We start from the raw sequence: 22,868 nt of genomic DNA on the forward strand, positions 1-22,868 counted from the left end.
ACGTGAGGTTCAGCTTTGCACAGAAACTGCAGGCATGGCTACTTTTTACTTTTATACTTTGAGTACATTTCAGAGCCTGTACTTTTCCACTTTTATTTAAGTAAATAAATTGAAGTTAAAGTTGAATGCGAGTAGGCCTACATTCACTACCACTGGTTAATATCTCCGTGGAGTGGAGGGACTCCTGTGTCAACTTTATAACCCAATGAAAGCAGACAAATGGTTTTAACATGATTTATTTGTTATTAACATAAATTGTTCATACTGCATTAGATGCTAAAGTCAAACCTATCAGCCTTTAAACCAGTATTTTTTATTGCAAAATCATAAATTACTAATCTACAAAATAATCTAGGACATCGTCAAATTCACATTGCAAGGTGGCTACTGTAGTCTGCGTCTGCATCAATAAGGCTACATCTCCCTCGGAGATGATTGATTTAGACTCCACAGTGAAGAATCGTGGAGGCGAGCCACATTCATTATCGTTAGTGGAAATGAGGGATGCGTGAACTTGCAGTGAAAGACTGATAAACATGAACCATCTAGTGACAGTTAGAGTTCGTTCAGCAGTACCATGCTGCCCCCTTGAGGGCATATCGTATTTAAGGCAACAGCACTATAATTGGAATTCAGTAGATGATTACACAGCTGTAGATACCTTATAGAGAATAATGCCCACATCAGAAATACTATGACCAACCTAAATCGAATCTACTTAACAGCAACAACATATGTCAGATGACTGCAGAAAACCTTTGAAATGAAGCCAACGTAAAATCAACAACACAGCACATTAGTAGGAAAATGCCAACAACATTATTGAATAAAATTTGAGTTTGAAATGCATGTATGTTTGTGTGTGTTAAGTACCTTGACACAATATGGTTTCAGCCGTAACATGGACACATAGTGTTAAAGACACGATATAGGTGTCAGTTCTCCAGATGATCATAACATTAGTACCAATTAATAGATTAGCATAAATACTAAGGTTCATAGATGTATTACATCTTCCTTTTGACGTATACTTATAAAGGCTGGGAGGATTTCTACCAAACTATTCTCAGTGTTTTCCCCTTGGTCCCCTTGTCTGATACATCATCTTAAAGTTTGGGATACAAGCATGGTGGAATCAGGTAGAAACTTTCCAACCTCATCACTTATAAGTGAGTAGATAATATGTCAAGTTCTAACGTGTAAATGTTCCATTGGCATCTATTGATTCATTCACTGTAAGACATCAAAACAACCGTATGTTTTGGCAATGTCTTTCTGTTTTGGAAACGGGATAGATTGGTAGGAAACACATTTAATTCTACAATCTAAATTAATTCAACGTTACCAGGCATAATTATTAAAAATAAGAACTGAAGGAATTGTTTAGTAACTACAAAAATAACACAAACCTAAAGTCACCCTAAACATTGGCAAAAAAAATTAAAAGATAATGTTCAACATGGCACGTTAATAGCAGAACCTAAATATTCATGCTGTATATTAACCTAGATTTCACCGATAGAGGAAGAGGAAGTTATAGGTTATAGACGCTGCTCTCTTTCTTCCATAATCATAACAGTTTTAAAAGCAGATGAAAAAAAAAAATAAAAAGGAGAAAAGCCAAGAGATTACAGTTCTGGTTTCCATTGGACCTAAATCCCCATGGACACAAATGGACCTTATAGATGTGACTGGTCACCACAGAAGAGATCAAGGCACCGTCAGTGGCGCGATGCATTGAGGAGAGAGGAGGAGGACAGAGCAGATCAGGAGATGATGCGGATACCAAAGTGGTTCTTGAGCTGCTCCAGGAACATAAAGGTCAGCACTGTGTGAGGAATTAAGCGGATCCCTGCTGGCACCAGACCCTGTGGGATATCGCAAGGGGAGTCACAAGGATGGTCAAAAAATGCATCAGAAATACGACTTCATGTATGGATTTGAGTACAAGTAACCTTGTTTAGAACAGCTTGCCGTGCCAAACATTTTACACTTTAACAAAAGGTTGCAGGAGATGGTTTTAATGAGATGGTCACTAAATGTCTTGAGAAAAAGGTTTATGCTACAGCTCTGTATAGTGTGAATGTCTCTGACCTTATAGAAAGCCATTGGACCCAGCCTGGCTGTCTCTCGTAGGCAATGTGTCACTCCCTGCAGGGACACACAGAGAGAGTTGACATTGGATATAATGATGAGACAGGGTTAGGTCAATTGCACGAATGAACATAGCAAGTACTCACTGTGTACTCTCCTTTGGAACTCATGAGCCTGGTCTTCATGACATCGAGAGGCTGACAGAGGAATGTGGCACATCCTCCCTACAGACATGCACAGTCACAGTCAGTTACATGTGCCTTTGCAAATCATTTGCATGGGAAAAAAAAACTGCACAACTGAAAACGATTCTGACACCCAGTGTTAAAGCAAAGTCGAAGACCACCATGATACTCACAGCAATGAAGCTGGACAGGAAGTGGGTGAATACGTTATCTCCCATCACGCCTGTTCCCAGCACCAGCTGCTTGGCCTGGTCGTAGCACGCCAGCTTCAGAGAGCAACGCACAATGACCGTTCAGTTATTTTCTTTGGCAAGACAACTGCAAATCAGGATTTATGCATGTCCAAAAAAAAAAAACCTTTTGATTGCATCATTTTAGCCTTTTGACGTAAATATCATAATTAATGCATTCATTTGTTTTAGTTATTGAGCGCAATCATGTAAACTTAAACTGATAAATATATATTTTTTCTTTATTCTCCCATAATGTTTTCAGGAAGCATCCATAAATCGTGGCCCATCACTATACTAGAGAGCAGACACACACACACACACACAGAATACATGTGAATACAGACCTGCCCCACAGTCACCAAAGCTCCTCTGCTGGAGGCCATGGTGGCGCCGGAGAACAGTTTTCTGAATCCTTCTGTAAAGCAGGAAGGTGGAAAGTCAGTGATGACGCAAACGTAAAGTTTATGTTGAAATGTGCGCCGGCATATTCACGGCCTCTTCTCACCTTCCTGGAAGACTCGCACGAGTCCGTCGATAGCATGTTTGTAGCTAACACACACACACACACACACACACACACACACACACACACACACACACACACACACACACACACACACACACACACACACACACACACACACACACACACACACACACACACACACACACACACACACACACACAGTTAAGTAAGTTGTGATGTTGTAGTGGCAGCTAAAGAGCCTGAGGCCGCAAACAAATGAGGCATCTGCAACACTCACTTCCTCCTGAGCTCTGGCGGGAGTTTAACGTCATTCTGCATCCTGAAAAACAAAAACACAGGTTGTTGTAATGGACAAAACCACTACAAGATCAGGGTGCACCACTATAATCTTTCTTGACGCACAACAATTACCCAGGCAATTGCCTGGCAAGTCTGAGCATAGGCTTGGACTTGACAGCTAAGACGTTGAAAAGAACTGGTTGTTTTCTCCCTTGTATCATGTTGCAGTCCTTCTCCCCTATAACAGACCTCTATTAACGCTGTGTTAACCAATAGGCCCTTTGCACATGAGCTCCATAGAATCAGGTACGAATACCGATCAGGAGTTTCCCTTTCACACATGAGGAGATCGGCCCCATCAGACATGTTCCCACATATCTGAGGTACTCCATACAACTAAGGCCCCGTCCACACGAAGCCGAAACAGGCGAAACCGTTACGGTTTCGATCTATCCGGTTTCGCAGTATCTCCGTAAAGACGAAGCCAAGCGAAACCGGGTAGATCTGTAGAAACGCTGTAGTACACATTCCAGGCCCATAAGGAGCGCTGCTTCTGCTACAGAAATCCTTGCTGTTGTGAGTTCTGAGACTCCGCGGGCTTAACAGTCATTGGCTAGAGGGTCGAGGGGTGGGGCGATGACGTCATGGTTTACGGTTTCAGTCGGTTTCAGGCGTCCACACGAATCGGCTTCGTGTGGACGGGGCCTTAGGCCCCGTCCACACGAAGCCGATTTCATGGCGAAACCGCAAAGGTCTTGTACGGTTCGGCCTTCCGTCCACACGAAGCCAGCGAATCCGCTGACCGAAACCGCAAACTTCTGAAACCACCCTCGGAGGTGGTTTCAAATCTATCCGGTTTCGTTTTGGTTTCGTGTGGACGCCTGAAACCGACTGAAACCGCAAACCATGACATCATCGCCCCACCCCTCGACCTCCTAGCCAATGGCTCTTAAGCCCGCGGAGTCTCAGAAATCACAACAAAAAAGATGATGGCGGACTACAAGCTTGTAATCGTTCTGCAGCATATCATGTCCCTTGTTGGGTTGCTAAGCCATTATTTATTGAGAATCTAGTTCGCCATCGTAGAAGAGCTGTTTGTTTGTGTTGTTAGTGGTTCGGGGGGCAGCCTTTATGCGCATGCTCGCCTCTTCTTCTTCTGGATTTGTGTACCAGAAGCAGCGCCCCTTATGGGCCTGGAATGTTTACTACAGCGTTTCTACAGATCTATCCGGTTTCGCTTGGCTTCGTCTTTACTGAGATACTTAGAAACCGGATAGATCGAAACCGTAACGGTTTCGCCCGTTTCGGCTTCGTGTGGACGGGGCCTAAGGCGAGGGGGGGCGCCGGGGTATAGCATGTAGGAGGCAGGTTGTGACGCAAAAAGTATGCAGCGGAGGTCACAGTGTTTTGCCAATAGCACTCCGCGGTCGAGGCAATTGACTGGACGATTACGCTGTGATTTATTTAGACATCCGCAATTACAACAGGGTGCGACACAGATAAATGTAAGTAAAACGCAAAATAGAAAAAGAGAAAAGTATGAGGCAGCTACACTGGTGCCATTGGCACGATAGAAACATCCTCAACAAGCCAGCAGCACACCAACTCGCTGGTTATGAACTCTCCTTTACGCTAGGGGCCTGGTAGGTTGAACTCCGGAGGGGTGGATTCTGACATTTCTGTTCACACATACAGCCCCACTGCACTGGGGATTATCAGGAGAATGTCTGACTCTCGGTGCAGGTGTGAAAGGCCTTAGAGTGTCGGATGAAGGTTACAGGTGGACATTGCATCTCACCTGACATTCACCATGTCTGCTGGCGTGCCGACAAATCCTCCAGTGAAACCTGCGGGGGGAAGCAGTGCGACATGTGTATGGGAGGTCATTGCACATCACCCAGCCTGTGAACCCCCTCCCCAAGAGATGAGACCAGAGGAAGACAAATTTGAACTTCAGAAGAATCATTTGGTTCAGTGATGGTGATAAGAGAAAGAGGGCGCGAGCAAGAGAGGAAGACAAAGCTGTGTTCCACCCTGCCAAAAGCAAAAGATAACAAGAAATAAGGACGACAGTAAGAAGGAGACAAGGTAGGTTCTCTCCCTACCTCCGAAAGCCCCCAGTAGGACCTTCTGGTAGAAAGGCATGGGCCCCTGGCTCGTGCTCCCAATCACGTCCCTTACAGTCTCGTAGATGGCAAACCTTGTCAGGGAATAGGACATCTGTGGAGCGACAAAGACGGCCCGAGATCAGAGTTAGAAAAGGGGGGGGAATATGCCCTTTTCACAGAGGTGTGGTCATAGGGAGAACACAGGTCCCACTCGAAACACTAGTTATGGGTCTGCTGCTGTAGTGTACTACTTTAGTACTTTAATGGAAATAAGATAATACCATGATCCATGGTAAATACTTGTCATCTTCACTAGTTTAGTCTACCATCCGTGCCCTGGTACAGAAAAAGAGCAGACACAGAGATGAAAAGGACAAATGTGTTTATAAGTATTTTTAAAGAGTATATTTGTGGGAAAAGGGGTCAGAACAAAAACAATAAGGAACCATAGAAATAGAGCATAAGTAGAAATTTGACTGAACGTCGTGTGACATAAGCAGACAGAGAGAAAAATAACAAGGAAAAGGAGTCAAACTGGGCCAGACTTTAGGTCCTCAACCCTTCTACCTGCACAACGAGGCACACACGATGAATACCAAGCATAATCTATCCGTTGCATTTCAAATGTGTCGTTCATCCCATCAGCAGGTGCCGATTGGTTACATTAAATACACGATAGGCGTGGAAGAGGAAGAGGAGCATAGCGCTACCTTTCAGAGCAGGGCTCCAGTCTAAGGGCCTTATACACTGAAGGTTCCGAACTGGGTGAGGTGACCCGTAAGTGGCAGCCATGATAAGAGCTGGCCAAATTCTCCAAGTGCTAGGGAAATTAGATAATAAAGTTATATATAAAATAAAAAAAATCTCTTTTGCAACTGTCCTCTTTTACAGTTTTTTGTTCCTAAGAGGAACAGGTCAACACCATAAACAGAGAAAGCCGTGCAATCATGCAAGCGCAGCCTGGCTTGTTGGGCATGGCATAACATGGCAGACGCCGACGCCGTTATGAAGGTTGCCCCCCAAAGCTTTATTTAGTGCTCAAAAGTATCCTGCAACTAGACACGCTTAGTAATCTTATTATTTTGCATTTCTGTGTGGGACTGGCTTTCCCCAGCTACAGTACTTCTTTACAATACCACTCGCCTGCACAGCAGCATACTATAATGGCTCCTTGTGCATGAATACATATTACATACAGTAAATACAATGCATATACTTATAAAGGGTAACGGACAGCAGAGGACATCCATGTATGAACTGGATGCATGGAGCCGAAGTTTGCACATTCGCTGAAAGGATGCCCACACCTGTCTACACAAGGAGGCGGAGAGGCCGCTGTAGAGGGCCAGGAAGCCTTCGCTCTTCACCACATGCGTGGCCATCCCCACCATCCTCAACTTCACCTCCTGCTGAGTCTGCAGGTGAACCTGAGAAGAAAAAGAGGGGGGGGGGGCGAAAGACACCAAAGCAAAATGACAAAGTTGTTCAGCTAGCAAATGGACATCCTCCCTCTGCAGAAAAAAAATCTAAATCAATAACTGACTTGTGGTCCATCAAAGTCGGCCTCCGTGATTTAAGACTGCAGGCTATACTGCCAGTGTTCAACATTGACTTAAGGATCTATTCACTGTACATAAACATGGGCTACTGTGGTTTGCATATGATGTGGATTGCTGAAATTTGTGTTTGTGTAATTTGCGTGTGTTTGCATAGGTCGGACTATGCCTTCCAACTTGGGGCAATACTAATAAAATGGCCTTGACTTTATTGCTAAACTGCATCCACCAAACCAGTTGTGATACGGAGCTGCTATACAACATTTACGTACAGAGTTGCATTCCAATTCAATTTGTAGTATGCCATCTAAAAAACAAGTAATTTTGAAATCCCGAGAGCTAAGACAGTTTGAAGGTCATTGAGAGCACGTCAACCAAAGCAACTTGTGTTTGTAACCTTTGGCTTACTTTGCATACTCTCCCAGGTCCCCTAATCGAGCTGAGGAGTACACCACAGGCTCTGTTGAGTAGAGGTGGATGCAGACTTCTAACTTGCAGGTTTACACAATTGTCACTAACATTCATACACTATGCCAAAGACAAAGCCACCTTAAAGCATCCACTGTGTGGAGATGAATTGTACCTCTGCGATTATCCAAGCATAAATCCTCAGTCATTACAGAGGTATTCTAGGTGTTGATCGGGTTTATGTATTTCTAGTAGGCCCCATAGCAGGCCCACATGCTCCTATATAAGCTCCTATATAGACAACATAGACATGAACACTGTATAGACGTGAACGCTGTACATAGATGTGACTCCTTGACATAGACGTGACTTCTTGTCAGACTTGGCTACTATACATAGACTTGTCTAATAAACATCGACCTACACGTGACTCATAATGCCCTTGCAACAGTTATTTGTTGCTGTTCTGACAAAGGCCTTCAAATCGTAAAGCCCATTCTATTCCTATATTCAGTCTTGTGTGTGTGTGTGTGTGTGTGTGTGTGTGTGTGTGTGTGTGTGTGTGTGTGTGTGTGTGTGTGTGTGTGTGTGTGTGTGTGTGTGTCCGTCCTTGGATGCTGCGATTCAAAATAGACAGCAATGCATTGAGCCACCTTTGCACGTACACACAGCTAACTGACACTTGGTTCAAGGGGCACAATTTACCCACCGGTTGACAGAGATGCACCCTGCTGCTGCCCAAATGCATTTTGGCAAGACCCTTGTCAGCTACAGCGACGACAAGTTAAGGCAGGCTTTCAATGCCTTAATCTCTGTGGCTAGAGAACTATGGCTTATACTTTAAATTGCCTAAATCAACCTAAGCTATAGCAAACACATGGAATGCAGGGCCGGCGCTGGCCGTTTCGGAGCCCTAGGCGACTCGAAATCAACTTGCGCCCTGGACAGGTCTTGCGAGCGGGGGGGGGGGGGGGGGGGGGGGTTGCTATGCTGACGGTTTCGGGCCGCCCTGACAATTGCTCTCGCCGGCCCTGGAATGTGTTAGGCCTATTGCGCCATCTGTTCGATAATAGAGTTCAAACTTGAGACAACATACATGATTACATCAAATAGCTGATATACTGCGAAACAATTACCAGGAACGCGCAGTAATCCGTGTCTGCATGCAGGTCATAAGGCTATGCATCATATGACTTACTGAAGGCTACAATTACGTTTGTGAACAGGAAATACTAATTACACGCATCTGTGAGAATGTAGAGTCCAGCATTGAGTGAAGTTGTTGCAGATCATTCATAGTAAACCAAACCACTGAAGGCTGTGAGTTGCCCCATTGGCGTGCACGCACAACATAAGTCACGCGCTGACACTGATTTAGGAATCCCTACTGGATCTAGGTCATCTACTGGACCACTGATCTACACATTCGATAAGCATTACCGAATTAAAAAGGTCAACAAAGAATAAAATATCATGGATCACGAATACATATTATCAAATCGTCCTGGACATATAGACACAAAAAAACGCTGCAGATGTTGGCGTCCGCGATTAACAGCTGCAGGACTGAGTCTAGCGCAGGCCTGTGTTCTTTTGACGTCCACAGTACAGGAGATGACATCTCTTGTATTTCCTGTAGCCTATAGTTCCTCCACCGTGTGCAGTGCACTCACCTTGATGAGATCAAGCGGGTGTGTGCAGCAGGCAGCCCCGCAAGAGGCGATTCCCCCAAAATACCACCGCGACATTCGTTTCTCCGTCATGTTGGCGAGATGTGAAGATCTTCTCGTCTATGCAGTTCAAGAAGAGGCAGCAGGGTTAGATCCTTTCCGCGCAGTGTGCTCTCCACACTGGCCCGTGTCTTTGGCCACAGCAGTCCAGTGGGTCAAAAGGGTAGCCTGGTTAATCTTCACACATTCGATGGTCGACGGGAAGTCGTTGGTTTGCTGGACGACGCACACTTGCGCGTCACCTCATCTGCACGTACGCATGTGTTTATATGTAAAAGTAACCTCCCGTGGTTATTCTAAACGTATCACGATTGAACTGTAAACTGGTGGGGGCGCGAGAGTTGCACGAACAGCCAATTGGCATCGTAGGCTGAGGAACTGCCTCTCGGAGAACTTGTCCGGTAGAGCCAAAGGTCGTGAACGCTGGTCTGTGTGCAACTGTGCAGAATGTGACAGCATGAAAAAAAAAATCTAACCTAGTTTTACCCTTCTATTGCCGGACCGCCTTGTTTCACTTTCCTCGTTGTCAAAGTCTCCGCAGATTTAAAGTGAGACCGACCCACTGTCGGCTCAGCAGAAATAGGAAAATGATCGTGTCCCTTTAAGGGTGCTAAACGTGGCATTGTCCTCTCGAAAGAATAGAGTATGTTCCCATTAGAGAAATTACTTTTGTAAAATTATTCTGGAAGTATCTGGGATTGGGAAGATGATTTAGGCCAAAATGAACCGCTGTGTGCTGTGTTGCAACAATGTTCCATGTGCCATTACATAACTGTTGGTTAACTTTGTTACTTATTCTTCCTAATACCTAACGTATACTGCAATGGTGCCAGACAGTGCAGACGGTTTGCTGTTAAACATTACCACCTTTGACGTTAACTTCTTTTGGATGTAAAACAATTAAAAAAAAACGTGCAAGTGCAACAATTATGCAACCAGCACGGTCGTATCATTTTATGTTGGGTCATTTAAAAAGTTGTATTATTGCATCATTGTATTTTGTCACTTGTCTTTTTGTCGATTTTTATCTGTCCTTATACCATTGAAAGGCAATGGCCACGTCGTAACAGGACTATACCCTGCTCTCGTGGGATAAAATGCCTTCACGGTCAGCAGCAGGCGTGCAGTACGCTCCACATCAGTCAGTTGTACGCCTAATGAATCACATTTGTATACAATATGTTAGTATTTTATACAATATATTAGCATATATTAGCATGTAAACTTCGAGGAGGCTACCTTCTTAATACCAGCGAGCAGCTTCAGGGGATGCCATTTATGTGGAACCTGTAACTATAGAGATGACTATAAATGCTGAATAAAGATTACGGAATGATGATCTTCGAGAAGGTCTGAACTGGATAAAGTCACAGAATGACTGGCGCCACATCAGTTGGTTTGCACTGCCACCAAGTGGGGTATTCAGGAATGACGAATTTGGAGGAAAGAGCGAAAACACTAACATTTATTTATCTTTATTCTATCATCTATCTATCATCTATTTGTCTGTCTGTGATCCATTAATTGCATCGTTGAATAATGTTAATTATGAGAATCTTACAAATAGCTTTATTTTAAAAAAGTCTTAATAAAACACTGGAACATTATGACAACCATACCCAGTTGTTTACAACACGAGCGTGAAAAAACAATTTGCATTGACCTTTTCTGCACATTGCTAACTCTCTCTCTCACACACACACACACACACACACACACACACACACACACACACACACACACACACACACACACACACACACACACACACACACACACACACACACACAGAGGAGTGGAATCTGAAATATGTGAATTACGACATTAATGCTCGCTGGTGCAACCCACAGTGTCCCACCCACTCTGACACGACCACATAATGAGCATGAGTACAAACTGCATGTTAACACAAACATCACTCAACACTCACTTCTTTTCTTTTTTTTTTTTACTGTATTATGCATCTCCATATAATAACAACGCTGTGATATTTACATTCCGGCAACTTACCCAGAGAGAAAAAGTAATAAAATAATAATAATAATAAATTAGATTTTTTTAGCGCCTTTCAAACTCAAGGACGCTTTACAGTGTGGGCAGGAACATAGAAAATCAAAATAACTTAACAAAAAATAACAAGGACACAAGCAGATAAACAAGAGGTGGGGGGGGGGGGGGGTCACAGGCAGTAGGCAGGTTAAAAAAGGAAAGAAAAGAACCCAAACAAAGACCTCCGCGGCCCCTCATACGTAGGCCTTCTCCGCGGGTGTCCCCCCTGCCGCGACGGGCTGAGGGCCCTCCTTCCCCGCGCGTCCAAGCGTGGGCCCCCGTGCCCCGGCGCCCGGCGGAGAGGAGCCGGCATGCAGGAGCCCGCCCCCCACCAGGAGCAGCAGGCTGGCCCCCCAGCCCAGGTAAAGCGCGGGCCCCAGCTCCCGCTTCAGGGGCGCGGCCACGTCGGGGTCGTAGAAGTCCCGGACGACGGCGTAGGCCGTCCAGCACACGGGCAACGCGAACAGGAGCCCGGCCACGGCGAACAGCGCCCCCGCCAGCTTGGCCAGCCGAGGCTTGGCCCCCGGGTCCCCGTCGCCGAGGCAGTGCGTGCACTTGGCCCCGGCCACGGCCAGGGCGAGGGCGCCCACGCAGAGCAGCAGGGAGAGGACCGTCATGGTGCGGGCGGCCTGGGCCGAGGCGGGCAGGGCCAGGGTGGAGTCGTAGGTCTTACACTGGATGTGGCCCGTGGTCTGGGACAGGCAGTTCATCCACAGCCCCTCCCACTGCACCTGGGCGATCACCAGCTCCCCGCCCACGAAGGCGGAAATCCGCCAGAGAGGGGCGGCACACACCAGCGTCCCCAGCACCCCCCCCAGCACGGCCAGTAAGAGGCCCAACAGCTGCATCCCCGTGGAGGCCATGGTCGCCCCCGTGGACAAGACTCCTGGTCGCTGGAGCTCTGCGGGAAAAGTAGTAGCAGTAGTGGTCTTGGGAGTGCTAGTGGTCGTTGTAGTGGTGGTGGTGGTGGTGGTGGTGGTGGTGGGGGTGGTGGTGGTGGTGGGGGTGGTGGTGGTGGGGGTGGTGGTGGTGGTGGTGGTGGTGGGGGTGGTGGGGGTGGTGGTGGGGGTGGTGGTGGTGGTGGTGGTGGTGGTGGTGGTGGGGGTGGTGGTGGTGGTGGTGGTGGTGGTGGTGGTGGTGGTGGTGGTGGTGGTGGTGGGGGTGGTGGTGGTGGGGGTGGTGGTGGTGGTGGGGGTGGTGGTGGTGGTGGTGGTGGTGGTGGTGGTGGTGGTGGTGGTGGTGGTGGTGGTGGTGGTGGGGGTGGTGGTGGTGGTGGGGGTGGTGGTGGTGGTGGTGGTGGTGGTGGGGGTGGTGGTGGTGGTGGTGGTGGTGGTGGTGGTGGTGGTGGTGGTGGTGGTGGTGGTGGTTCTCAAAGTCAAGTCATGTAGGCTTCAATCGGTGGTCAATTGGAGTACCAAGGAGCCAGAGAGAGTGTTGTTCTGAAGGGGATATCTGTTGAAGACCTGGGGTCCAGAGACAGGTCCCAGAGATAGTCTAGTGCGGGTCTTCCCCAGGAGGAGTGCACGTTGTGAGAAAGGCCCCCTTCTGCACATCAGAATGCCGTGTGTAACTGAAGAGATTACGGTAAGTAATGTCAGATAAAAAAAATAGGGGGAAGTGTTTCAGATCAGATCATACATTGTGTGTAGTTAACATCACATAACAGAACATTAAAAAAAACTTTACAATAGCGTAACAGTATTAAAATAAACCAAACTAATCCGTGGTAAGCAATTAAACAGTGACCCTACCTTTACTGTGCTTAAATAAACCAAACTCAACGGTGGTAACTGATAATAATCTCAAGCCACAGGGCGACATGAAGTGATAATAAATGAATCCTTTTGGTTGAACTCACCAGCTGAAGGCACGCGGTCTGCTGGGACGGTCGGTCTGGATGCCTCAGGGCGGTGGAGCAGTGTGAGGGGGGGGGCACTCGCTCCTCTGCCTTTCTACTGTTATATTATGACAGGCCCGCCTGTCTTGAAATCATACATAGATGTGTGGGAGGGCAGCAATGTCCAATGGCCCACCCTAAACACACACACATGCACGCACACATGATTATGTTAAAATGACAGCACAATGTCACTTTGTTTATGCACATGACTGCAGACTTACAGACATAGACAATTGCAGAATATCTTTGTGTGCGAGGGATTGTTGTTGTTGTTGCTTCACTGTTCTCTGTGATAGCGGCTTATTAGTAGTGCTATTTTGTTGTGGCCTTCTTGTCAGATAGTCAGAACTTGTATTATTATATTTTTACCTCTCTATATGATGTATCATGGTGCATATTTGTTAAATTGTATACATACATATGTTTAAACTCGCTTTAAACTCTTGGATGTTTATGCCATTACTGTTCCATAAGCTAAATAAATGCAAATGGTGAACTCATTACACCTTGCCTAAGGTCGTTTTTTTGGTAGGCAAACAGACTCAAACAACACATTTTCCTTTCGAATTGTAGTAGATTCAAGTGTTTTCAAGAAGTTTTCAAGTTATTTCAACTGTAAACCAAACATTGTTTGGACTATGACTAATGTTGGTGAGGAAGCATCGAAGTAGACCCTCCACAATCGTCCTTCCCCCGGCGGAGAAAAGCTCCCGGGGTGAGGCAAGGTCGTTGGAGAATACAACGCTGGCTACATTGTGTTGGATATAACAAACACCAATAACAGGGAACAGGTGCGGATGCCGTTGCCTTTTTGGTTTGTAGAGATGGTTTGTAGAGATGGTTGAGTTCAATAAAAGTCACTTCACCAACGAGCTATGCCAAGAGGCTCGGAGGAAAGCAAGTCTCAATAGAACGCAGAAAGCTACAGGTCTGGTAAGGGGCGGAGTGGAGACAATTACCAACCCGGGGGTTTCATGCCCAAGACCAACCCACTTGTTTTTTTAGTGATGGAAAGGTGGGGGTATTTTAGTTTTGTCATGTTTCATTTTATATTTCACTTGTTAAACATAAATGCACAGCAATACATATCTCCTTGGATTAAAGCTACTATTTAGAATCCTTTGGGAGTCAATAGTTAATGCTCGGAGGAATGTGTGTGATTGTTTTGAAAACCAACCCCTTTAAATGTGGTCCCTGGGCAATCATATACCATTGTCTCTTATTTCCTTGAAGGAAGTGAGGTCAAAATGCTCAAAATACACCCAGCAGACGACATCAAATTTCTGCTCTTCCATAAGAACACATCAGAGTAAAAACATTTGGCTTTCCTTTGACCTTTTGACCTTGGTATCTCACATCTAAAACTTTCACAAAAGGTCATGGAGTTGCAGTAACATTTAATACTTGGAGTTAACACAAAAATTTGGTTTAATCAAGGGAATCCATAAAAAAGTTGAAGAAGCATGGATCTTGTTCAAGCCATTTAAGAAAATAAATCATATTAACAGTAGGGTGCTGCGAATGGGATAAAAAATCAACAACAATACATTGAAAACCCTTGTTTTTACATTCTTGGTAATATTGTGGTGTATAATGACAGTGTTGGAGAATATAGCTCAGTTTCACAATAAATACACCCAAAAGTGGGCTACTTCATTCAGAATAATACTTTAATCAAACTGTGACGCAGAATCAATGGACCAACATGCCGTCACATGCCTGCGGGGCATACACCGGCAAAACCACAACCTTGGATTTGCCGCTTCTTTTTTTCCAGATGTAAACGGCAGCCAGACCGCAGGCCGCCCCCAGTACTAGGGTGGGCGCTCCGAGGGCCAGGGCCACCGTCGTCTCGGCGCCGATCGCTATGGCGGCCCCCACCAACACCAGCACCACGGCGGAGGCGCAGGCCATGCCGATGGTCTTTTTCCTGAGCCTTTTCTTCTTCTCCCTCTCCATCTTCATCTTCTCCCTCTCCTCGTCCCACACCTTCCTCTCCTCCTCTTTCTTCTGCTGCTCCTCTCGCGTCTTGCGCTCCTCCTCCTCCCGCAGCTTGCGCTGGGCCTTCTCGTACATCTCGTTGGTGTAGTGCTTCCCGCCGTTCTCCTGCACCATCTCCCGGATCATGGTGACGAGCTCCGTGACCTGCAGGCGGTCCTTGGGGTCGTTGTTGTTGAAGGCGTGATACCGCCGTCCGAACGTGATGGAGAGCCGCCGCAGCTCCTTGCACTCCTTCAGCGCGTTGTCCGCCTTGGCCTGGTCTTTGCACGTGAACAGCATGATGGTGTACATGGAGGCGTCGTCTCCAAAGTTCTCCTGGATCCACTTGACGGCGTTGCGCTCCTCCTCCGTGAACCTCACCCCCAGCCTGATCACCAGCAGGAAGGCGTGGGGACCGGGCACCGACATCTGGACGCACTCCTCTATTTTGGCCTTGACCTCCTCCTGCGTCACGGCCGTGTCGAACAGCCCCGGGGTGTCGATGACCTGCACCGCCGTGCCGTCCACCTCCCCGCGGGCCGTGTCGCAGTGCTGGGTCACCGACACCGAGCTGGGGTCCTCCTTGAAGGCCGCCCTCCCCAGGATGGTGTTCCCGGACGCACTCTTCCCTGATCCGGTCTTGCCCACCAAGACTATTCTCAACCCGCCAGATAAGTCCAACGCTGTGCAGGGCAAAGGGGGGGTTTGTGTTAGTGCAGCACAGAGTAGGCCCGACTACACGATCACAGAATATCAAGGAGGAGAAGTTGGATTTTGTATTTGCTCATGTTAGAATATCATTGCATAATGAATCCATTTGGCACTTTGGGTGGATTCTTTTGATATTGTGGTCATTTATTCAGAACACTAGAGGCAAGTATCCAAACCCAAGCAAAATGGATATGCTTACCTTCATGGTTAGAGAGACCACACCCATCAGTCCGAGGGAGAGTCTTCTGTTTTTTCTCTCTGAGGGGAATAACTGACACAAAAGGACACTATTCAGATCTAAATATGAAAACATAGACCATAAGATATCCACTCTCCCCCCAAACTCTTTGCTTCGACCATCTTAATGTAACATATTGCTAAACACTGTGTTTTTAAGGCTGAAGTGCACCGCTTTGCCGGACAATGATTCTATAATCATGGCATCAAACAATTCTTCTTACCTTCGGCCATTATCTCAGATTCCCGTCAGCCAGTTCAAAGACGTTGTTGACCCAGCTGTGGAACTTTTAATCTAATTTCATTAAAAAACGCTTTTGTTTCTTCAGCTCTCCAGCTACACCGAAGTGCATGCGTGTTCTGGGAAACCTCTGGACTCTTAGCCCATTCAGAAGCCTCTTCCCATTTCCTTGTATTGTCTCTATTATCGGTTAGAAAAAAGAAAACATCCTAAAGTAACTGTGGACAACACTATGAATATGCTGAGTGGACATGTATGCAGCGACACTGCATGACCTCTGTATTGAAATGACAACCCATAAACAACGGGGGATGAATTAAAGGGACTTTAGCGTCTCTGATTATAACCATATAAAGAGATGTCATTGTTTGAAAGAGAGGAAGACAGCGACACCACCGACTTCATCACTTCCTTCCTCTGATCCCCTCTGCCCCGCCTCCACTGAGGCCAGTAGGGAATATGCATTACTACTTCCATTCAAAAGTCTTAATATATAAACCTTCCTCAGCATGCAGTGTCCCTAGTCACGTGGTTCTGAGGCTCCTCTTTGTAACGCAAGCTCCTTATGCTCTAAATCCAGTAACACTGTCGCGTTCAAATGTGAAACGACTTTGTAGCGCACCGTTCTGGAAGAATAAAGAATATGAAAGAATCGACAAAGAAAAAGGATCTCAGCAACAGCTCCTTTATTTAGGAACTCATTGCAGCAAGGTCATTTGCTACATTACACCCAGGCAGCTGCCACACTCCACCTAGGTGGCTTCTATATGGCTTCTCCACGCAAAGGACCAGGCCCGCCGCTCCCTAAACGCAGAGTGAGCAGAGTACGTAGAGTACGCAGAGTACACAGAGTACGCAGAGTGCGTAGGGCACCAAGTACCTGAGGGGGCACCAAAAACTAAGGTTTGTAAAAAATAAAATAAAAAATACATTATTGAATTAAAAAAATATGTAAATTAGTTATGAAGAGACCCACCGTTGTTTGTTCTTAATTGTCTAACCTATCACTCAATTTTGCCAAATTAGATGTTTTTACCTAATATATAAAAAGGGGCTCCCCCCCCCCCCCCCCCCCCGCTCGCGTAGGGCACCGAAACGGCCAGCAGCGGCCCTGCAAAGGATGCAGGATGTTTGTGTTGAAAGACCGGTTCATGGTAAAGGAAAATGTTTCATGACCCGGTGCTCTGCATTTCAGTCTCAGAGAACTCTCCCGAGTGTGTGTGGAGATGGCTGGTGCAACCAGTGCACACTTATTACTCAACAGTAGTGCAGCCTCAAGTCCAATCAGACTCAGCCAGGTGAGGCTGAACCAGCCGTCATTCACACACACTCCTACACTCAGGTTGCCACCACTATAGCTGAACTAAATCCTATATTAACCATCAAAATGGATTGGAGCTGGTAAACATCTAAACATTTTTGTCACGTGTGGAGATTCTCTTCATCTGATAATAATCAATAAATTAAATGCTCAGATCAAAATCCCAGGGATACCCTTTAATACCTCATACCTTTTAAAGATTTAAGGATTTAAAGATTTCAGAAAATAATACATTCATTACATTCCAGACATCGCAGTCCATGTTTATGGATGAAGAAAGGTAAATTGTGGAAATAATATCACAAACAATAAATGTCCATTAATTGTGTGGCTGATGCATCCGTGTCCGAAGAGTTCTGAACAGCTCATTCAAAACCAGCCTCATATGATTTTAGTCCAGCAAAACCTAGGCATATGAGGGAATTGCTAGACCTCCTCCTTGGAAATACAGCTTTTTCCTGATTTCTCCCGGTTTATACAAAATGTTTTGTTGATATGAAAATCTTTCATATCATTCATAACTAGCATATTAAGACCTGTGAGATCTACTTTTGATCAACCTATAAATGAGCTTGAATGTGATGTATTCTGGTGCTTAACCATAACTCATACACACATAGAAACGTGCTGTGAACTTTTCTGTCAGTTAATGACATATGCGTAAAAACAATGAATAATAGTAATATAATAATAGCAATAATCAATGTTATTACGTGTGTTTGCCATCTAGTTGCGTGCCCTCGCACAGCCTTCACCACCATATGTCAACGTTATCAGGTCAACTCCCCTCACTGTGAACAAGTGGCTGATTAAAGTGTTGAGAGTCATGCTTCACCTCAGCTACACCTGGCCACACATACTGACATTTCACCTCCTCTCCCCAGAACCATTATCTCCATCTCTTGTCTCTCGCCTCACAGTGACAAACCATGAGTTTATTTTCAGATCTCGCTAGGATTTAATTCAGGGTTAGTTCACTAATGCTTGCAAGATGTATAATAAGTAGCGGCATATGATTGGGATACATGTAGGCATCAGTGAGCCCATGTGGATTGTAGTGGCAGGTGTTTCTACAGAGATGACCTTTGGATATAAACATTAGGAGGACACAGAGACACAAATAATTCTGCTGGTTTACCATTGGACTTTTTAACCCTTCTATTCTTTAAACAGTGGTCATTCAGCAAGACTCAATGTTTTGCTCGCGAACTTGTAAATAGTTGGAAGGTAGTATGACAGATCTTAGAAGGAGCATTGTGGCTCGTTGGTTGCATGTATTTGAATATGTCCAAATGTATATGTGTGCATGCAGTTGCTAATGTATTTGACACATTTCTGAATTATTTCTGTATAACGATAATGAATTACTAAAATAATAGTTTATTGCACAATTGCACTTTTATCAGCACATTTTGAAACGTACCCAGAAAGATATAAATAACATGTATTTGTATTTGTATTTATACATAGGCCTAAGCCAACACACAAAATGTGAGATACTTCTAATAATAAATAATCACCTTTCTGGATAATAATAACGGACCTGATATGTCACTCATGGAATCTGGCACAAAAATAAAGAATTGACGAAGAATAAGGAACTCAGTAAAATCTCTTTATTCAAAAGGGTGTTTTGCCGTAACCATAACTAATCTTAATCCTATTATAACATTCAATGTTAAATGGATTAAAGATAGGGTAAGCAATTCACTTTTGAAGCATTGTCATATTTGTTGATTTCTCTTGAAATCCCAACATTAATCAATAAATCAAACGCTTGGTCAAAAGGAAAAGATGAAAAATACAGTATCCGCAGCTGTCCCAGAGCTATAATAAACCCACCCAATTATGCAATTCAGCATGAATAAATGATTGTATAGCGGACCGATCTGTCCTCCTACCCGGCTACCTGTGGCCACTCTGACCATGCAGAGTGCATGACTCATTGTGCATGACTGGAGTCTTCCCAAAGGCTGGGCAGATATTCAGCTAAAGCTATAGCAGTCATGTGTTTTGGGGGAGAGGCTTTGGAGGAAGGGGTAGGATTTTTTCTGTTGGATACTTATCCAACATTAAAATATCATGCTTACTCTGGCTAACTTCTCCAAATTACCTACCCTAGTTTAAAATGAATTGAATTTAAAAACATTGTTACAATTATATTGCAAACCTGCATAAGAGTCCCGTTTAGTAAACCTTTGAGCATACCCAGCAGACCCTTGAAGATGTGTTTTAATTATTTAAAGGTCCAATATTGATCAGGAAATGTTACAATTGTTACGTCCCAGAAATTACTTATTTTGTTCTGTAATACCCATGTTACTGTACTTAATAGTCATTCATTAAAGCATTATCGTGGTCAATTAAAATATCATACAGAAAAATGTTAATGCATTAATTGTTATCCAGTGAAATTAGTGATTTTGCACAGCGGTTGAAACCATCCAAAAATAGTCTTCAGCATAACATTTGTAACCACCATAAAATACTAATCCTGTAGCGGCATATACTATTGCAGGTGAGGGCACCAATAAACCGCCACACAATACTGCAACAGTCACCACAAGGAGTGCATTGCACTTGAATCGCCGATACTCCTCTTCTTCTTCTTTCTTTCTCCTTTTATCCTCTTGTTCTCTCTCCCTCCTCCTTTCCTCTTGTTCTTTCTTCTCTTTTTCTGCTTTTTTCCTAATTTTTTCTTCTTCAATTTTCCTCTGAGCTTCCTTGTACATGCTATTGGTGTAATGCTGCCCTCCATTGAAATTCACCATTTCCTCAACCATTTTTAAAAGTTTTTGAACCTGCTTGGGGTCACTACCCAGGCCGTTGATCAGTGGAAAATATCTCCCCCCACAATTATTGAGGACCCTCTTTAAATGTATACTTTCGCTCACAAACTGGTCCACTGTTTTCTCTCCCAGCATGTCTCCATGGGTGAACAGAATGATGAGGTACATGGAAGAATCTGAGCCAAAGTTAGTCTCGATCCACTCTACAGCACTGCGCTCTTCCTCAGTGAATCTGGCCTTCAGACTGATCACCAGCAGAATCGCATGGGGCCCTGGAACGGACTTCTCGACACACGCCTCTATTTTTTCTCCTATGACCTTTGTAGTTTGGGTTGTGTCGAAGAGGCCGGGGCTGTCGACCACGACGATGGACCGTCCGTCTCTGGTCACCTGCTCTCTCTGGCAGTGCTCTGTCACAGATCCAGGGGAGATGTCTTCTTTAAAGGCGTCCTTAGATCCCAAAATGGTGTTTGCACTTGCGCTCTTTCCTGAGCCGGTTTTTCCAACAAGGATCAGTCTCAGCTCCTCCAGACCCTTATAATCTGTGGAATATTTAGAGGTTAAAACGGAAAGGGGAATGAGGTGCATGGATGTCAACACATACTCTCCTAAATAACACGGTTTCCAATGGTCTCCACACGCGACGACTTTTCCTTGAACCAAACCTTATTATCCTTCAAATTAAATAAACGATCCCTGCACACCTCACCTTTTCATTGACCCACTACGAGACTCGTAGTGGGGGTTATCTCAGCCATGGTTGATAAGAAATTGGGGAAAGGAACTTTGGCTTTGACTCCCTGAAGTACATGAAACGCGACATGGAGGAGATTGTTGCCCGCGACTGTCTCCCGCCGGAGCCCTGCTGCCGGCTGCCGGCTGCCCGCTGCCTGCTGCTGCGAGACCCAACCACCACGAGGCACCACCACCGCAGGGCACCACCGCCGCTGCCCGCTGCCGAGGTGGTGGTGACTCGGCAGGGGGCACTGAGGCTCCGGCAGGAGACAATCGCGGTCAACAATCGCGGGAAACAATCCCTTTCTCATCCATGTCACGGTTCAGTCTACTTCAGATTGATATGGAAGTGGAAGAACCAGAGACGTCGGAGAACCCGACGCAGTCGTTTGAGATGCATAAAATCGTCGGGAGGCGCACACAGCTTTAGGCCGTGATAATATGTATTATATGATATAGATATGTAGGCTATGTATAATATGATATTATTTAGATATAGAGCTCCAGGACTTCCGCCGGAGCACCCAGAGTGTTCTAGAATATTTGCAGAACACGTCAAAAGCTGTGTGTGCCTCGCCATTGCAATACATCCACTGTAAACAGAGCGCATGGTACCGTGGCCACAAGCTGCTCAGGGCCTCACCCCCCTCCACCTTGACCCTCCTCTAAAAAAACAGCATGTTTGTGGAAAGCTCATTGGGGGTGTAATTCTGCAACAACGCCTTCAAATACTGTATTAGGGGCCCACTAACAGCCATATAAAAGCATTCATAAAGTAAAATTCCGCACTGACATTTCCTGCTTGTCCACATATTTTATACATCGCCAACACCCACACCCACAGAGACAGAGATGACAGCATCTTGGCACAGTCACCCACAAAATAAGTAAGGAAGAAATCGTCAAGTGAAAATCCAAAATGTTCACATTGGCCTAGATGTCTCCGTTTTTTAACTTACAGATCCCATCGATACACGGAAGTGGATTAAAAGCATACTATGAATCTCCCCCGTCAGTGTCTACCCCAGTGGTTCCCAACAAGTGGGCATTTGGTGTACCATGAGTTGGAATTACAATAATTCTGGCGTAGTTTACAGCAATGTTAGCTAGTGAAAGATGTATTGAAACTGGTTGCAATAAAGCATAACATATAGGTAATTACTTTGCATTCATTATTTGCTTCATTCTTGATAAATGATTTCACATAGGCCTAATGCAAGGTCGAGACTCGTAACTAACACATCCTTATTATAATGTGTTTATGCACATTTTCATGAACATTCCCGATAACCTTTGGTGTGCCGTTACTTCTTGTTGGGGTTGTGGTGTGCCTTTATTTGACATACATAACATTACATATAAATAGTATGAGGCCTATTTATGTTTGTATTTTGAAGTGTGATAAGTTTTACCTGGATGTTGGCACTGAACAGAGGACCGCTCCGCACAATATGCTACAAACAGCACAAAGATCCAACGTAGCGTAAAACTCCTAACTTGTGTTATCTTTGCAGATCCGGAAACCAAACACAAAGAGGAAAACAGCATCGTCATTTGTAATATGATCCTTCCAAAACACAGTTCAGGTAATTTATTATCTCCCAAATAGGAGATTTTTTTCTTTTTAGCTGAAGTAGGCCTACTCCTACAACTCTTGAAGACCTTAATATGGGCTAGTTAATGTCTGGTGTGTTTGTCCCTTCTTTGCCATATGGTTTAGTTTCATTTCATGCAAAGCCTTCCCCTTTCCTAGCCTACTGGGTGCTGAACTCACACAGGGCGTGTTTGTATTATGGCACTCAACCAGAAAGAGGCAGGTGACAAT

The 22,868-nt window shown here is 45.2% G+C and overlaps 4 protein-coding genes across 4 annotated transcripts; all 4 read right to left on the bottom strand.

The window, feature by feature from the left end:
- Nucleotides 1-220: 220 nt before the first annotated feature.
- Nucleotides 221-9,543, bottom strand: slc25a10b (solute carrier family 25 member 10b). Its single transcript, XM_060047828.1, has 11 exons — nucleotides 9,024-9,543; nucleotides 6,694-6,813; nucleotides 5,384-5,498; nucleotides 5,077-5,125; nucleotides 3,277-3,318; nucleotides 3,018-3,061; nucleotides 2,857-2,927; nucleotides 2,453-2,545; nucleotides 2,241-2,318; nucleotides 2,095-2,151; nucleotides 221-1,868 (listed from the first exon to the last, which is right to left on the bottom strand). Exons 1-11 carry the CDS (start codon nucleotides 9,111-9,113, stop codon nucleotides 1,767-1,769), a joined length of 861 nt encoding a protein of 286 aa, XP_059903811.1. The 5' UTR covers nucleotides 9,114-9,543; the 3' UTR covers nucleotides 221-1,766.
- Nucleotides 9,544-10,540: 997 nt separating this feature from the next.
- On the bottom strand, nucleotides 10,541-13,201 carry LOC132454466 (claudin-9-like). The gene is made up of 2 exons (XM_060047829.1): nucleotides 12,988-13,201; nucleotides 10,541-12,699 (listed from the first exon to the last, which is right to left on the bottom strand). The coding sequence occupies exon 2, from the start codon at nucleotides 11,990-11,992 to the stop codon at nucleotides 11,324-11,326; it is 669 nt and encodes a 222-aa protein (XP_059903812.1). The 5' UTR covers nucleotides 11,993-12,699; nucleotides 12,988-13,201; the 3' UTR covers nucleotides 10,541-11,323.
- A 1,296-nt stretch (nucleotides 13,202-14,497) lies between these two features.
- LOC132454463 (GTPase IMAP family member 9-like) lies at nucleotides 14,498-16,569 on the bottom strand. The gene is made up of 3 exons (XM_060047827.1): nucleotides 16,182-16,569; nucleotides 15,920-15,991; nucleotides 14,498-15,692 (listed from the first exon to the last, which is right to left on the bottom strand). The coding sequence occupies exons 1-3, from the start codon at nucleotides 16,189-16,191 to the stop codon at nucleotides 14,722-14,724; spliced, it is 1,053 nt and encodes a 350-aa protein (XP_059903810.1). The 5' UTR covers nucleotides 16,192-16,569; the 3' UTR covers nucleotides 14,498-14,721.
- Nucleotides 16,570-19,120: 2,551 nt separating this feature from the next.
- LOC132454462 (GTPase IMAP family member 9-like) lies at nucleotides 19,121-22,779 on the bottom strand. The gene is made up of 2 exons (XM_060047826.1): nucleotides 22,456-22,779; nucleotides 19,121-20,850 (listed from the first exon to the last, which is right to left on the bottom strand). The coding sequence occupies exons 1-2, from the start codon at nucleotides 22,595-22,597 to the stop codon at nucleotides 19,934-19,936; spliced, it is 1,059 nt and encodes a 352-aa protein (XP_059903809.1). The 5' UTR covers nucleotides 22,598-22,779; the 3' UTR covers nucleotides 19,121-19,933.
- Nucleotides 22,780-22,868: the final 89 nt, after the last annotated feature.

The sequence above is a fragment of the Gadus macrocephalus genome, chromosome 3, assembly GCF_031168955.1.
Source record: "Gadus macrocephalus chromosome 3, ASM3116895v1".
Taxonomy (NCBI): domain Eukaryota; kingdom Metazoa; phylum Chordata; class Actinopteri; order Gadiformes; family Gadidae; genus Gadus; species Gadus macrocephalus.

Coding starts and splice junctions, on each gene's coding strand:
- slc25a10b (XM_060047828.1), bottom strand. CDS start 9,113: ATGACGGAGAAACGAATGTCGCGGTGGTATTTTGGGGGAATCGCCTCT. Junction 3,319..5,076: donor GCAGACATGGTGAATGTCAG/GTGAGATGCAAT, acceptor TTTGTTTTTCAG/GATGCAGAATGACGTTAAAC. Junction 1,869..2,094: donor GTCCAATGGCTTTCTATAAG/GTCAGAGACATT, acceptor GATATCCCACAG/GGTCTGGTGCCAGCAGGGAT.
- LOC132454466 (XM_060047829.1), bottom strand. CDS start 11,992: ATGGCCTCCACGGGGATGCAGCTGTTGGGCCTCTTACTGGCCGTGCTG.
- LOC132454463 (XM_060047827.1), bottom strand. Junction 15,693..15,919: donor TGGTCTCTCTAACCATGAAG/GTAAGCATATCC, acceptor TGCCCTGCACAG/CGTTGGACTTATCTGGCGGG.
- LOC132454462 (XM_060047826.1), bottom strand. CDS start 22,597: ATGACGATGCTGTTTTCCTCTTTGTGTTTGGTTTCCGGATCTGCAAAG. Junction 20,851..22,455: donor TGTTCAGTGCCAACATCCAG/GTAAAACTTATC, acceptor AATATTCCACAG/ATTATAAGGGTCTGGAGGAG.